We start from the raw sequence: 17,007 nt of genomic DNA on the forward strand, positions 1-17,007 counted from the left end.
TGCCCTCTAGTTTAGCACATAAATATTACAAGATGCATAATAATCAGTTACCTTAATGGAAGTTAGCAAATCATAGCTGTTAATATTGTATCATTAAAGAACTATTTAGTTACCTTCCTAACGTACGTGCTTTAGGTAACAAGGAAATGAGCGTGCACACCTGGACCTCACGTGTAGACAGTAGCCAGGCCAATCAGAAACCATCTGAGGTCTACATGTTACGACTTGCTGATTTTGATAAAATAAAAACCCTTTTTATAACAGATGTGCAGGGGGCGCCTGGGTGGCTCAGTCGGTTAAGCGTCTGCCTTCGGCTCAGGTCGTGATCCCGGGGTTGTGGGATCCGGCCCCCTTGGTGGGATCCCTGCTCAGTGAGGAGCCTGCTTCTCCCTCTCCCTCTGCCACTCCCCCCCCCCATGCACATGCGCTGGAGTGCACGTATGTGCACTCACTCAAAAATAAATAAAATCTTAATATATATACACACACGCACACACACACATATATATATACACACATATATATAATAGATGTGCAGTAATAAATGATACCAGATGGAGGGTAAAGTTACAAACTAAATGTATCAGAATATTCCAGTTGTGTTAAAAATAAGGCCCCCATTGTTTATTGAAATTAAGCTTTTACTTGAAACCTTAGTGTGTTAGTAATTGAATATTTGGAAAATCATGCAATTAATCTAGACAAACCTCCCTGGTAGCATAAAGGGGTTACACTTGGGAGAAAATACTTGTTAAAACATTTTCTATCATTCTGTCAAAAAGCTATATGCCTACATTTTCCCATTTAAAATCAGGCAGTAATAACCATTTCTTGAGATACTCAAATCTGGCTTTTCGGTATGAACTGATAATTTGAAGAATTATCTCATCAGAGAGGAGCAGTTTGAGGCCAGTTTTCACACGAACATAAACTCAGGTTTAAAGGATTGGTTTAGGTAACAGGTCACATGTATTTTCCTAAACTGATCAGATTATGAACTTCTAAAAAAAAAAAAAAAGTTTCCATACTTGACAGCGTTGGTGGGAGGTTGAAATGGTGGCACAACTTGCTTCAAGCAAGTGCTCCCTGCCCACCTCCCTGCTCCCCCCGCCCCAAAACTCCCAAACCAGGGGCAGCGTCTGTGCTTCTCAAAGAGTAAGAAGGCCAATGAGTCCCCTCTCAATAATCTCCATAAACAGGGATAAATCCCCGAAGACGTATGATTTCTACTGGTATTGGCCTCTTGGAAAAGAAACTGGACCACTCAAAACTCTGGACACTCCAGCATAATCACAGCTCGGGCTTATCGTGGAAGGTCTCCTGCCGGAGTAGCGGCTCACTACCCTCGGGGCAGTCTAGACAGGAGGCAGTGCGGGGTTTGGGGCAAACACGGCACCGGCAGAAAGCACTCGCTGCCTCCCACAGGTGACACCCAGATAACGCCCAAATAAGTTAATGCCTTCAGTATGTCTCACTTCCCCAGCAATATTCACTGTAAGCCATGTAACGGACACTTAAAATAGAAATCGAGATTATAGGCAATATTTTGGAAACCAGGTCTTCCTCAAGCTGTGGAAAAATCTGGGAGGCCCAGATTCCTTCCTTTCTTAAAATAAGGCTGCTTTTCCTCCCACTCCAACAAAGAGGTGGAAATGTTTACATGGATACATCTGACGTGTTGACACAGCTCGTAGCAGTAAGTCCTTCAAAAGGGCGATCTTATCCTTCAGATTCTGCAACAAAGTTCTGATTGTCATGGTAAGCTGGAAAGAAGAGAACACATCCTAAGTACGCCGGTCCAGAGGTGTACAATCTAGCAAAAATATCATGTAAACATACTATGATTCCTTCAAAGGCGAGCTGGCAGGGATGCCTAACCTCCCTGTGACGCCCTCAGGGCTGGAAGGTATCTACACGTCGGTCCAGCCACCCACCTGAGGCTTGTGTCCACTCTCTGATGTGACCAGGTGGTAAGCGGGGCCACACCTGAATAGATATTGACTGGAAACAGCCACTCTGCCCTCACAGTCCCAATTCTGTCCCCTGAGCGTCTACCCTTCGATTCTATTTGTCTACCTTGGAGTCATGCAGGAAATGGGGTTCCCTGGTCTTCATTCACCAGTGAAAACCCTCCTAGTTCCCTCAACCTTGCTTCAAATGACAGCATGTCAAGTCCCACTGCCATCCCGGCCAGTCTTCTCTAAACACACTGGTACACTTAAAATCCATTTAAAAGTTTTACAGTAGTGTGTTCTTATACGTTAACCACACACGAGGGGTGCCTGGGTGACTCAGTTGTTAAGTGTCTGCCTTTGGCTCAGGTCATGATCCCAGGGTCCTGGCATCGAGCCCCACATCAGGCTCCCCGCTCAGCGGGAAGCCTGCTTCTCCCTCTCCCACCTCCCACTCCCCCTGCTTGCGTTCCCTCTCTCTGTCAAATAAATAAATATTAAAAAACAAACAAACAAACAAAAAACCACACATGACTGTTTTCCCAAGAGTGTGTGAATTTTCTCAATCATTCTACAGGCCCAGAGGAAATTTTGGTTTGTGACTCTGAGTGCTGCCCTGAAGGATGGAGGAAGGTAGGGAAGAGAGCTCTCAGGAATTGAGAAATATGAAACATAAAATTGCCCATGTAAATTAAATCCGGTCAGCCATGGGTGAAATCAGAGAGATGTTTCAAAAGACAGACTATCACAGATTCCATTTGCTACCTTGTTCAGAGTATCAGTTACAAACCTGCAGTGGAAGCCGGGTCTCCCTCTCTAGATTAGCAGAGTCACACGAAGGAAAAAAAAACAGCAGGACACCAGAGGCTGGCCGAGAGCTACACACATCAAGCAACCCTCAAAGGTATCAGCAGCCAAGAAAAGTCTAACCTTAACTATTCTGATACCTCTGGGAACCATGGAAAAACCATCCACAACGCTTAAGAGGAAATAACAAGGAAAGCAGAACTCCCCTCATTCAAGAAATAAAAAGCAAAAGAAACAAACAAAAAAAGCACAACACACGCGCACACACACGCGCACACATGTGCACACACACACACACACACACATTCAACCTAAGAACAGTCTACAAAATTAAAGCTCAAAAGCACTCAAGGTAAGAAAGAGAATGTAGCCATTAAAGAAGTATGATTGAAATCTCAATCTGTTAACAGAGAAAGAGAGCCATCATAATTTATTCAAAGAAAAAAAATCAAGTCATAAAATGAAATGTCATCCACATTGAGAAAAATCAGTCCGGGAACTAAATACTTTACAATGTCAAGGGCAGTTATCTCTAAGTAGTGGGATTTTAAAAAATATTTTATATGAAAATGATTACTTTTATAATCAGGACAAGTTTTCCATCATCATAATTTAACAGAAACGTTCCAAAGCACAGAAAAAGACGAAAAGCCTAATTTGTATTTTAAGCTAACACAACCCTGGTAACAAGCACTGACAAAGATATTGGGTAAAAAAGAAATCACATACCAATCTCCTATAAGGATTATAAAATACAAAAGTCTTTAAAAAATACTGGCAAAGCAAAATCAGAATTATGTTAAAATGACAATATACCATCACTAAGAAGAATTTATCCTAGTAGTTTAAGAACAGTTTGATGTTAGAAAATCTAATAATAAAGCTGGCAGTGTTAATGATTAACAAAGCATAGAGGGAATTAATTAAAAACAAAACAGAAACAAAGAAAGTAAACTAGGAATGGAACACTACTGCCTCGACTACAACATTACTCGACTTTGGTCTAGAAGTTCCAACCAATGCAATAAGACAAGTTAAAGAAATACACAAGGGCTGGAGAGAAGGAGAGGAAATTCATTATTTCCAAACGGATTAGTCTGTTTGGGAAAACTAAATGAAGCCACTGACAGATTACTAGAAACAGGAAAAGAAGTCTGTACAGTAATCAACTGTAAAATGAAAAAAATCAAGGGCATTTCTAAATTTAAGTAATAGGTGGAGTGACTTTTTTTTAATTATTATTTTTAAACATCATTAACAATGCCAACAAAATCTAAAAAATATCAAGCACAATGCCTGGCTCACAGTGACTGTGCAGTAAGTAACTGATGGAGGAATTAGTAAAAGAAAACACTTAATATTGCAAAAATGTAAATGTCCCCCCATTTAATCTATAAACAAACTACACATCTATTCAAAGTCCCATTTGGAGTTCTTTTATTGGAAAAGAGGTGGTAATTGAGGCACAGTACAAAAGAATTTTAATGACACTATGCAGAATTATTCTAAACCATGGATAAAGGGAAATATAGAAAGACAAGGACTATGTGTGATAGAGGGGGACTTTAACAATCAGACATGAAGTCTTTAAAAAACTACAAGAGTATGATGCTGGCAGTTAGCAAAAGCTTCAATAGTGCAACAGAACAGAAGGTCCAGGAACGGAGCAGCTGCACAAAAATTCAGTGAATGAAATACGGAACCTGGGGGGGTGGGGGGATGGGCTAGCCCAGTGATGGGTATTAAGGAGGGCACGTATTGCATAGAACACTGGGTGTTATACTCAAACAATGAATCATGGAACACTACATCAAAAACTAATGATGTACTGTATGGTGACTAACATAACATAATAAAAAATTAAATAAATTAAATAAATAAATAAATAAAAACATGGGATCTTTCATACTTTGGGGGGGTAAGGTAAGGAATAATTTAGCAAATGGGAAAAAAAGTAAACTTAGATGCCCTCAACACACCAAAATAAACTTCAACTATTTTAAAGATACGTGTTTAAAAATAAAACTAAAGGAAAGCTTAAAGAAGATTTAGGTGATCAGATAAAATATTTATACAATCTCTGGGTATGAAAGAACTTTCGCAGCATTATCTCCCCTCTTTCTAGAAGAAAAGACCACAAATAAAAATATTGAAAATTTCAAATAGAGTTTAAAAACAAGTACATGTCCAAAAAAATGTCATTTATAAAATCAAAAGCCAAATTCAGAGAAAAAATATTGGTACCAAACATGCCAGATCAAGCTTTAATATACTCAACATACACATAAAGAACACTGAGATTAAGAAATAACAGGTTAGGTTAAGGACATACACTGGCAATTCACAAAGGAAGAAACATCAGTATCCAATAAATACATGAAAACCTGTTCAATGGCGTAAGTAATTTAAAAAAGGCATAATAATCTATTGTATAATTTCACCTAACAGAATGAGAAAGATTTTTAAAAGATAATCAGTATTGGTACAGAATTATATGTACAAGAGGCTTAAGATTTCATACGACCTAAATCCAGAACGTCTACACTGAGAAACTTACTCTCATGTGGGCAATAATTTAGCCACACGAAAAACTCATTTACAATTAGAAATAATCTAACTATCCAAGAAGACGATACCAGTTAAATGACTCGGAGATCTAAATGTAAAAAGTGAAACCATACGTTTATTAGAAGAAAACAGGAATAAATTCCCTCACGTCCCAGAAGTAGCAAAAGTTATGAGTGAAAATACGGAAGCAATTAAAGATCGTTGACCAACTGTTTAAAAAAACCAAAACTTTCACATAGCAGATGATACCAGGAGCAAAGCCAAACAACAAATGACAAAATAAATTACAATCTATCACCAAGAACTAAATCTCCATATTATATAAGGAACTCCTAAAGACTAAAAAGACCAACAATCCAATAAAAAATGGGCAAAAGACAAGAACTTCTTAGAAAAATGTATATAAATAACGCTTAAGCATGTGAAAACATACTTCCCTTGATTCGCATATGAAAAAATGCAAATTTGAAACTCCACTGAAATACCATGTCTCACTTATCTGACTGGCAAGAACTCGGGAGACTGACAACACCATCTGTTGGCCAGCCAGGGAAGAAATAGAAACTTGGGCTCTGCTGGTCAGGGCACCTTTGGTGGAGGGGAATTTGGCCACGGATGAAAAAAAATCACACACGCCCTGGTTCTGAGAATTCACCCTTGTAAGACACCTCCACAAATATAAGGGGGGAAAAATAAAGGTATTTATTTTTAATAAATAGTAGAGACAATCCCCACATCCATCCTTAGACAGGTTAAACGGACCACAGCACATCCGTGCAATAGAGTATTATATAGCCCTAAAGAAGAACAGTGATGATCTCAGTGAATTAATACAAAGGGATCATTGCAACGCAGTATTAAATAAAAAGAGCAAGATACAAAGGAGTATCTTTTGTGTAAAAGGAAGAGAAATGAGAACACGCACACACCAACAGATGCTTATTTCTGCAAAAAGTAACACGGGAAGAATAAACCAAAATTCATGAAACTGGTTACATATAAGACACACTAAAAATTAGTCTAATAAATCCACAATTATATGGTTAATTAATCTCTGAAAAAAAAAGGAAAGAATATCCAATGGGAAAAAACACGGTCTCTTCAACAAATGGTGTTGGGAAAATTAGACAGCAACATGCAGAAGAAGGAAACCGGACCACTCTCTTACACCACACACAAAAATAAACTCCAAATGGATTCAAGACTTAAATGTGAGACCTGAAACCATAAAAATCCGGAAGAGAGCACAGGCAGTAAAAATTGGCTGTAGCAACGTTTTTCCAGATATGTCTCCTCAGGCAAGGAAAAAAAAGCAAAAACAAACTATTGGGACCCCATCAAAACAAAAAACTTCTGCACAGCAAAGGAAACAATCAACAAAACAAAAAGGCAATCTGAGTGGAAGAAGATATTTGCAAGGGACGTATCTGATAAAGGGTTAGTATCCAAAGTATATAAAGAACTGATACAATTCAACACCCCCAAAACAAATAATCCAATTAAAAATGGGCAGAAGACACGAACGGACATTTCTCCAAAGAAGACATCCAGATGGCCAACAGACACATGGAAAGATGCTCAACATCACTCATCATCAGGGAAATGCAAACCAAAACTACAAGATATCACCTCACACCTGTCAGCACGGCTAAAATCAACAACACAAGAAACAACAGGTGCTGGCAAGCATGTGGAGAAAGGGGAACCCTCATGCACCACTGGTGGGAAGGCAAACCAGTGCAGTCACCATGGAAACAGTATGGAGGGTCCTCAGAAAGTTAAAAATACAACTGCCCAATGATCCAGTAATCGCACCACTGGGTATTTACCCAAAGAACACAAAAACACGAATTCGAAAGGGTACATGCCCCTCGATGTTTATAGAAGCATTGTTTACAACAGCCAAGCTATGGAGGCAGCCCAACTGTCCATCGACTAATGAATGGATAAAGAAGATGTGCTATATCTAGACAATGGAATATTACTCAGCCATCAAAAAGAATGAAATCTCGCCATTTGCAACAACATGGATGGAGCTAGAGAGTATAATGCTTGGTGAGATAAGTCAGAGAAAGACAAATACCATGTGATTTCACTCACAGGTGGAGTTTGAGAAACAAAATGAAGGAACAAAGGGAAAACAAAAAAGAGAGACAAATCAAGAAACAGATTCAACTACAGAGAACAAACTGGTAGGTTATCACAGGGCAGGTGGGGGTGGGTGGAGGAGATAAGTGATGGGGATTAAAAAATACCCCAAAAAATGAATATAAACAGATGCAAAGGATAGCATAAAACACAGGAAAAAAAGAATCCACTCTAATAACTTTAGAACAGAATAACCTCAGCATTATTAGTGGAATATTAGTATTAAAAAGTTAAAAAAAAAAAAAAGACAAATTCAAACTTAGTGCCTGTGGTGGTACCTGTGTAGTAATTCTGAAACTGTTTTCTGTAAACTATAAGACAGGCCAAATGAGCAAAAAGATATCTCTGTTTTTGGAAACCAAAGTTCTGACTGCTGGAAAAGAAAAATATGAATTTGGAAAGGGGAAGGTTAGACAGAAACTCATGGTGTTGGACTTGAATCGAAGGTGCTAGCACAAATTCATGAGTGTCTAAAAAATATATTTCCTAGCCAAATCCCGCCACAGTTTTTGTACAGCCCGCAAGCTATTTACGTTTTTACACGTAAAATGTAAAAAAGGGTATTATCCTTTTGGCAAGGACAGATCCTCCGAGAGGTGAAGATGTCACCTCTTGTCCTGCAAAGCCTGGGAGATTTACTGTCTGGGGTTTAACTAGACTATGGAACTGTTAGAAACTTTTAAGGCTAAGGAGGAGAAATTAAACAGGTGTCATGCTTCACTTAATCTCAGTTATAACGATTAACTGATTGATTGTAATGTCAATTCCACAATCATAAGTTTGGAGGCCGTTACACACTTACACACCCACACACCCACACACACACGGAGCCTCAGCAGTAGGAGGGTTTCCCGACCTCCAAGCTCAAACAAATCATTTCAAGTACTAATTTTCTCCTGCTCTTACCTTGATTGTATTTTCACCATTTCTTTCATACTGATTTTGCTGTTGGATTTTCTCGGCAATCTCTTGTGCAATTTGGCAGGTAGAATCGTATGTGGAGAACCTGTGTCCAAGTCATAAAGGGAGAAGAACGTTTAAGGTTCTTTAAAAGAAGATTTCCGCATTATCCGAGCTTCAGTTTTTCAATTCTAGCCACAGAGCCAAACAGGAGGGGAGGGTAGTAATAGCGACAGTCATAGGGACACGTTGTCGCTATTACGGTAAATACAATGAGCAGGGCTCTATCCTGAATGCTTCATTTCTAATAATTCACTGAATTCACACAAAAACACCAGGAGACGGGTCTCATTACCATCTCCACCTTACAAGGGAGAAAACCAGGCACAAAGAGGTAGAAAGACTTGCCCGAGTGGTACTGCCAGCTGCAAACCAAAGCTGTCCGGCCCTGAGCCTCTGCTCCTAACCGCTTCGCCATTCTGCCCATGGTAACGTATTTGCATTCATTCACTTCTAGAACATTCGGCAAACATTTATGGAGAGCCTCCTCGGTACCAAGTACCATTCCAGGCCCTGGAGAACAGAGCAGTGAGCAAAATGGACAAAGTCCTTGCTTGAGGAGCTTAGCAAAGGGAGAAAGGTATAAGATAAATAAATATGCGGTATGTCAGGCGCTAAGAAGAAAAAGAAAGCAGGATAAAAGAACAGAGAGTGCCGGGCAAGGTGAGAAAGGAAGCCAGGCAGGGGAAGAGCTTTACAAAACAGGAACAGCAAGTACTGTTTATCCTACAACAAAGTGCTCTAGGGACATGGGACACACACCCTCCTGACATCTAAGCTTACGAGAATTCTCTCAAACAGTTGGTGGGGGGAGCCTGGGTGGCTCGGTTGGTTGAGCGTCTGTCTGCCTTTGGCTCAAGTCCTGGGATTGAGTCCCACATTGGGCTCCCTGCTCAGCAGGGAGCCTGCTTCTCCCTCTCCCTCTGCCATCCCCCCACCCCCACTCTCCACTTGTGCTCTCTGGCTCTTTCTGTCAAATAAATAAATAAAATCTTTAAAAAAAAAATTTGCTGGGGCGCCTGGGTGGCACAGCGGTTAAGCATCTGCCTTCGGCTCAGGGCGTGATCCCGGCGTTCTGGGATCGAGCCCCACATCAGGCTCCTCCGCTATGAGCCTGCTTCTTCCTCTCCCACTCCCCCTGCTTGTGCTCCCTCTCTCACCAGCTGTCTCTATCTCTGTCAAATAAATAAATAAAATCTTTAAAAAAAAAAAAAATTTGCTGAGTTTCTATTTGGTATTCAAAGCGCTGGAGACTTTGAAAAATTCACAATGAATTCCCAATCGTCTCTTATTTTGTCCTTTTGGGACGACCTTGTTACTTTCCATTGGTTTCACAGACAATAGCTAAGTGCGCGTGCACCCTGCATCTCTCCTACCAGGTGGTCTGCTCGAAACAACCAACATATTTTCCAGGACTGCCCCGGTATCAAATATTGGAAACTGCTGCTTGACCTAATGTCCCAATTTCTTCTTGAAAAAGTAAATGATCCATTTCTTAAAATCTTTGAACTCCCACACGTTACTCACACACTGAGGGAACTTGGCAAATGTGTTTCTCAGCGATGGAAAAAGACAATCTCCAACCGCATCCCTTGGCGGTCTTACTACAGTAGTTACAGCAATGGGTAAGTGTTGAGTCCCTGATCCGGGCCAGGTCCTGAGCTAAGAGTGTTACGTTCGGAACTTCACATCCCATGATAGGATCTTTAACAACTCCCCACTTACACTAAGCAGCATCATGTATACATACACGTGTAAGTGTATATAAGTATACACGTGTGTATGTTCACGTATACAGAAAAAGAACAGCTGATACAACACACAATTAAGAAAATAGGAGGGAAGGGGCGCCTGGGTGGCTCAGTCAGTTAAGTGTCTGACTCTTGATTTCAGAGATCGAGCCCCGCATCCGGCTCTGCAATGAGTTTGGAGCCTGCTTGAGATTATCTCTCTCTCTCTCTCCCTCTGCCCCTCTTCCCGACCAAAATAAATAAATAAATAAAATAAAATAGGAGGGAAGCTGGTAAGGAAACTGGGTCCTGGCCCCAGCTTTGCCCCATCTTCCCTTCTCCTCTCCATACTGTTCTCTCTGAAAAAGAGGAGCTTAGGTCTGGCTCTGTGGTCCCAAACCATACCTATGAAAATCACTAATAAGGTACGATACAGCTCCTGCCAAACGTGGAGCATAAATGGTAAGTCCTTCTGGAATCTGGAAGTGAGAGGAATAACTCAGCCGAGGGCAGTCAGACTTGACAGGGCTGGGCCAAGAGGGTACATCCTGGGCTGAACCACAAGGTTGAAGCAGGATGGAGGGGCACATGCTAGACTTGGCAAAGAGCACAAGGAGCAAGCAAGGGTGAAAGTTAGGAAATGGAAGGAAATGTGCCTGGTGCATTCGGCTGAGCAGCCCTGGGTGGGAGAATATGGTATCAAAGGGTCAAAGGGTACAGATGCGTGGAAGCTAGTTTCTGCGGAGCCTTGAACACCAGAATAATCAGGTGAGACTTTTGAAAGAGGGCTTTGGAGCTGAAGGGGAGCTCACATCCAGTGAGCCCTTGAAGCGGTTCTGTGAAATGCAGAAGGCCAAAATCCCAGATGTTTTGCTCCCACTCCTCACGTTCCCACGTTAGCCCTGGAGAGCGGTGGTTCTAAAACTTTGCTCTGGTGCCGGAATCACCGGGGGAATCTTAAAACAACAACATCACAGCCAAGTCCTGGCCCCCGGCCCCATGCATTCTGCTTAAACTGGAATGCAGTTTGACCTGGACACGAGGAATTGTGAAAGCTCCCCCAGGTCTTCCGATTCGTACCAAAGTTTGAGAACCATGGGCCTAGAGGTCGTGGGCAACCTCATCACAGTATCAAGCACACAAGTGCCTAAAGCACTGGTTTAGGAACCTGAACTCATTTGCACAAATGGCTGGGAATGAGAGAGGTGTGGCGGGAGCCCAGAAGACTTCTCCAGCTCTCCAGTTCTCTAACTGGTCACCAGTATCTACTGTCTGCGAGGCGCAGAGCCCAAAGGATGGGGCCGCAGCATTAATAGAGGACATAAAAGCGATGCCAGAGGCATTTGAGAGAAAAACCAAAGATTTAATCATCTGATAGGAGGAGTGAAGAAAAAGGGGGTGATTGGAGTTTTCAGGCCTAAGTGACTCAGAGGATGGTGATGCCACGGCAGAGACGAAGGAGCCATAAAGGGGAGCAAAGAGGAAGTCCCCAGACTATGAACTGAGGCCCTGTTCTACCACAAAAACACTGACTGCACAGTTAAATTGACATATGTATGAGATTTGCTTAGAAAAAAATCTCAGGGGGGAAAAGATGTGGAGGGCAATGACGATATAAGTACGGCAGAATATTGGTAATTACAGGAACTGGGTGATGAGTATAAAGGGGTTCATTACACTATTCCACTTGGTAGACATTTTACTTCCATAACACTTTTTAGAATAGACCCAAAAAAGGACCAACCAGAATATAAAACTGTTAAGGTCTGTTTAACTGTAAGTTTTCCAGAAATGATGTAGTATCAACACATACATTGCCCGAGCAGTAAAGTTAATTAACCTTAGCAAAGAACCAGTTAAGAGGCAGTAATCACTTGCTACTTCTATTAAAAAGTGAGCTTGCCACTTGCTGTGATATGCCATTAAAGCAGTCACTGCTATATTCCATTTTTTTTATCATTATGTTCAATTAGCCAACATATATTCCTTTTTTTTTTTTTAAGATTTTATTTATTTATTCGACAGAGATAGAGACAGCCAGCGAGAGAGGGAACACAAGCAGGGGCAGCGGGAGAGAAAGAAGCAGGCTCATAGCGGAAGAGCCCGATGTGGGGCTCGATCCCGTAACGCCGGGATCACGCCCTGAGCCGAAGGCAGACGCCCAACCGCTGCGCCACCCAGGCGCCCCACATATATTCCATTTTTAAACATTAGAATATCACTCAGGAGTAAAGCATCACTGGCCTATGATTTTTCAAGAGCACGAAGACAAAGCTGTATGTAGTCAGGTCTGTTTTTACAGGTTTTTTCAAAGTCCCGTTCCATACTCCCTTCGGCCCTCCTGCTCAATAACTCGCTTTGCAAGGCAGCTAACACAGCAGAGTTCCCTCACTGCTTCATGGTCAACAGTCAGATGAGAAAGCCGCTGGGTCAAACTACTTAAGAGTAACAGGGAACACGAGGTGCTCTCAGCATAAACTGGGGAAGAGGCTGGGGGTCCATTGATTGCTTCCAGCAATCTAAATGGATAACCATCTCCGAGCTTTATTTCCTACCTTATGTGTAAAGTGAAGGGGTCAGCTCCCAGGAGGTGGAAGACAACTTAGCAATACGTATCAAGGGCCTTAAAAATGTTCATATCCTTCTATCTGATAGTTCCACTTCCGGGAAGCAAACAGAGGAAATAAAGCATAGAACAGCGGCAGTCTTTGCAATAGTTAAACAAAACAAACTCTAACATTACAAAGAGGTACAAAAAGGGAAATAATTAAATAAATTATGGTTATTCATATGATGCACTATTATGGACCATTAAAAAAATCATGTTTTCAGTAAATATTTAATGACATGAAATGTTCCTTCCTTTGTAAAACATGCAGGTTTCTCTCACTATCCAAAAATAGTCTTCCCACAAAACCTTTCCTTTTTTTTTTTAATTTTTATTTTATTTTTATTTATTTGATAGAGACAGTGAGAGAGGGAACACAAGCAAGGGGAGTGTGAGAGGGAGAAGCAGGCTTCCCGCTGAGCAGGGAGCCTGATGCGGGACTCGATCCCAGGACCCTGGGATCATGACCCGAGCCGAAGGCAGACGCTCAACGGCTGAGCCACCCAGGCGTCCCAACCACAAAACCTTTCCTAAGCCAAAATGACGTAAAGCAAAGGGGCCAATTACCATAAATATAAATGGAAAATTTTCTGAGCTTTTCTAGACCCAAAAAATTACCTCTCTTGGCTTTTCTGATAGCTTAGGGCACATCTTGCTAACGGATACACAAAATAAACCACGATAAAGCCCAGATGCTCACACACAGTTCAAAGCTATGACAGCCTGATGCTGAGATGCTGAGCGTAGTTCCCAGGGAAGGAGCTGGGGGGAACACTTCCGCTGACTGGGAGGTGCAATGTCTCTATGACAGCTTGCTGCAAAACAAATGCTGAATGCTATTTTTGCTTTCCCCGTTTTTTTCATAAGCGCAAAAATGCTCTTCTGAATTCTTCTGGTTAGCAAAAACAGGTACTAAGGTAAGTCTTTCGTAAAAGCAAAGTGGCCTAATGTGAAGTCTCAAGAAGCCGGAGATACTTGTACATTTTATTTATTTATTTATTTATTTATTTAAATATATATAAATAATTTATATATTATAATTTTATATAAATATTTAAATGCAATATATAATATATAGATATAATATATAATAAATATATATCAATATATAATAAATATATCAATATATAATAAATGCATATTATATAAACTAATGTTTTCATTTGAAAAATCAATAATGCCTATTATTCCAAATGATAGAGTTGAAGATGTGGGGTTCTTTTTCTCTGCAAATTTTCAGTATTTATTAAATTTTCTAAGTGTTAAAATTAGGTGGAAAAAAATTAGCGTTAAATCAAGTGAGCCACTGGCCCAGGTCGCCTAAATCCCAGGCAGTGCTAACTTTGATCCTGCAACCCATTCTCCTAAGAGCCGCCTGCAACTTAAACAATTATAAATTATAACAAAAATATTAACAAGAACTTCATAACGCTATAATATGCTTTTAATCATGAAACCAAAAGAACTCCAGTCCTTCATGCCGTAGCAGTATGTTCCTTAGGATCAGAACTTGTGTCCTTTCATCATTCAGTCCTTGGGACTTCATTGTTGAAGGAACGACCCTTACCAGCTTTTTTTTTTTTTACTGCAGACCTGCGGCAGTAGCAACAGCCTACACGATACGGACTCAGGTAAGGGTTAAATGCCTTACAAACAAATGCGTAATTTCCCTCCCAGATTCCTCTAACTTTTTGAAGGGCCCACAAGATCTAGGTCTTAGTGCCAACTGGTTACTAACTGGCGGGTGACCGTGGATTCTGAACCTCGGTTTCTCCGCCTGAGAAGTAAGAGGGGGGACGTGCCCACATGGACCGGCATTCCACAGAAAGGTGACTTGGACTTCACTTTCCCGGGAGTCCAGGGAAGCCTGCACCAACCAGCTCAGCAGCCAGGACGCGCGGGAAATCCCCGCGGCCAGCCAGATACAGCCGAGAAAGCCTAAAAGCATGTTTCCAGGATTCGGTACTAGCCGTCGACTCCCCGGAGTCCGCCCAGTTCCCCACCCGGGCCACCGCTCCGAGCACCGAGTGTGGCGGGACGCGGCACGGCCCCCCTGAGCACTGGAAGGGGCCTCGCTGCCCCTCCCCTCACCCTGAAAGACTCCCCCGGCCCCAGAGCCTGGCTACCGTCAGCTGCCCGGAAGCCCGGCCTCCCCCGCGGACCCTCGGCGCTGCCGCCCTCACCCGGGGCTCACCAGGGGTCCGGGGCCATCGTGCAGTCTCCGCCCGCCTTCGGACACTTCCTGCTCGCGGCAGCTGACTACGGCGGCCCGCGCGGCTCATACCCCGCGGTTCGGCCCGGGCGCGACCGGAACCCGGAGCTTGCCAGGGGAGCGTGCACTGGGGCCTCAAAAGGATGATCAAAAAAGGGAAACGGCCCCCAGGGAACATTAGGTTGGAACAATCTCATCTAATTTGCTTCCACTGAGAGATGCGAACAGCCCGGCGCAATTAAAATAAAATTGTTGGACAAAAATCTAAGCATTTTCCCGCGAAGGTGGGAGCATCTCAAGACCTCCAGCAGTTACCAGAAATTTCATCCTGCGTCAAACAAAAAATGAAAACAAAACTGGACTGTGGGCATAGTTGCCCAACTGCATAAATTTACTAAAACTCAAAGTGAATTTTATATGTAAAGTGATACCTCAATAAAGCTTAAATTCCTTTCAATCCTGCTTCAAACAAGGGACCCAAAGAAGTGGTCATTATATATTATTTTATAGCAGCCTTCCTTAAATGACACTCACTGTTTGATTATATAGTTACGATAAAAGTCACAGACGCTTTCCGTGGAGGGAAAGCGTGCACTCAGCGCCCCTAAATTTCCAGGGAAACAGGAAGGAAAAGAAACCCTCCTGTTTTTGCAGCGCGAGCTCTGGGCGCCGCCGCCGGCAGTCCGCGCTGGCGTGGGCCTGGTGCGCATGCGCACGTCCGTTACCATACCGACCAGGAGACGCTGCGCCCGCGGAGGCCGAGAGGAGAGAGTCCAGTCTCCTGGGGATGGAGAACCGAGTTTCGCTCAAAGCCGAGGTGGCCGAGCTGGAGCTTGAGGCTGTCATCGGCTTCAACGGTGAGGCCTCGAGCGTGTCTGGGCTGGGCGGTTTGCAAGCCCCGGGGACGAGTAGTGCAAACAGGGACCGTGGGACGCCGAGAGGCACACGGAAGGCAGCGCGGGACACTGGCCGGGCCAAGCTCTCTCCTGCCCCAAAGCCCTGGGGAGTCACTTCCTCGCTCGAAGCCTCAAGGACTGGGACGGTTTCGCAGCACCTAAAAGGGACAAGGGCCTCCTCCCCGGGCTGGAGCGTGAGTAGGGTGGCCGTAACCCTTCTCCCTCTGGTCAGCTCTGCCTTGGCCCTAAGCCCCCGCGCCGCCCCCAAAGCTGCCCGACCCTCGGTAACCGCGGGATTGCAAAGTCCGGGCCGGCCCCTGGGACCAAGAAACTGCTAGAATCCCAGCTGTCCCCAGTCCGAACGTGGGTGTGAGCAGCCGCTTTAGGGGATGGTCTTGTCCCCTAACCCTAGAAGAACTCTTCATGGTGAGGATTTCAGACCCCGATAAAAGGCGGAGAGGACGCCAGGGGGACCTGAAGGGGAGAGATGCTCGGGTCGGGGGAGGCCTGCTGGTTCTGCTCACCTCTTATTTAGGAGGGACAGTTATTTTGAACATTAACGGGGAAGTGCTCTTTGAGGTTGTGTGTGAAGGATGGAAACAAGCGATGCGTTGCACTTTAGAAAAACCAAACTTTCTTTTTTTCTAAGTGCGTCGTGTTGCCTGAAAGTTTTAACATTGTAGTAATGCAGATGCAGAACAAAGACTAAAATTTCAGACACATTTCTGGGACTTGGATCTTGACTCTTCGTTTTAGTTCAATAGTTTCTGATAGAAAAGTGGGCGCTTAGTGCATCTGAGAAGTCGGCCATCTTTACCGCCGGTGACAAGGTCATTGGTAAAGGGAGTGAGTGACCTCCGAGTGCAGAGGGTCACACTAGTGACCAGTGCAGAGCTGCAAACACAGAGCTCTGCAACTGAGTTCATGCTGTTTCGCCGAGCTCTAAGAGTAAATATGGGGTCCATTATATTCCACGGCCATGACAGAGTTTAGCTTTCACACGGAAACGAATTAGAAGCCAGTGCAAAGCCCCTTTTCTCATTTTGACACTAGAACTCCCTGGAGAATTACATTGCAGTTTATGAATTTTAACTTAAGGGTGTAAACGTGTAATAGCCCTTGACTG

At 43.1% G+C, this 17,007-nt stretch overlaps 2 protein-coding genes across 8 annotated transcripts in view; one reads left to right on the forward strand and one right to left on the reverse strand.

The window, feature by feature from the left end:
- STX8 (syntaxin 8) overlaps positions 1-15,106 on the reverse strand; it is a 248,451-nt gene extending 233,345 nt beyond the window's left edge. For 4 of the 7 annotated variants that reach the window (XR_005834743.1, XM_040630026.1, XM_040630025.1 and 1 more), the window contains exons 1-3: positions 14,968-15,105; positions 8,382-8,481; positions 1,669-1,763 (exon numbers count right to left, since the gene is read on the reverse strand). Coding sequence is in view for 6 of the 7 variants with exons in the window: in XM_040630026.1 (XP_040485960.1) it covers positions 1,669-1,763; positions 8,382-8,481; positions 14,968-14,984 (212 nt within the window). In the remaining variant the exon portion in view is untranslated. Of the gene's footprint in view, positions 1-1,668; positions 1,764-8,381; positions 8,482-14,967 lie in introns of all 7 variants that reach the window. The other 3 variants (XM_008688003.2, XM_040630023.1, XM_008688002.2) reach the window with 3 other exon arrangements.
- A 621-nt stretch (positions 15,107-15,727) lies between these two features.
- The window catches only part of CFAP52 (cilia and flagella associated protein 52), a 40,035-nt gene continuing 38,755 nt past the window's right edge, over positions 15,728-17,007 (forward strand). Inside the window, exon 1 of the mRNA XM_008688004.2 lies at positions 15,728-15,842. Within this exon, the coding sequence (XP_008686226.1) occupies positions 15,773-15,842 (70 nt within the window). The 5' untranslated portion in view covers positions 15,728-15,772. The remainder of the gene's footprint in view (positions 15,843-17,007) is intronic.

The sequence above is a fragment of the Ursus maritimus genome, unplaced genomic scaffold, assembly GCF_017311325.1.
Source record: "Ursus maritimus isolate PB19 unplaced genomic scaffold, ASM1731132v1 scaffold_14, whole genome shotgun sequence".
Taxonomy (NCBI): domain Eukaryota; kingdom Metazoa; phylum Chordata; class Mammalia; order Carnivora; family Ursidae; genus Ursus; species Ursus maritimus.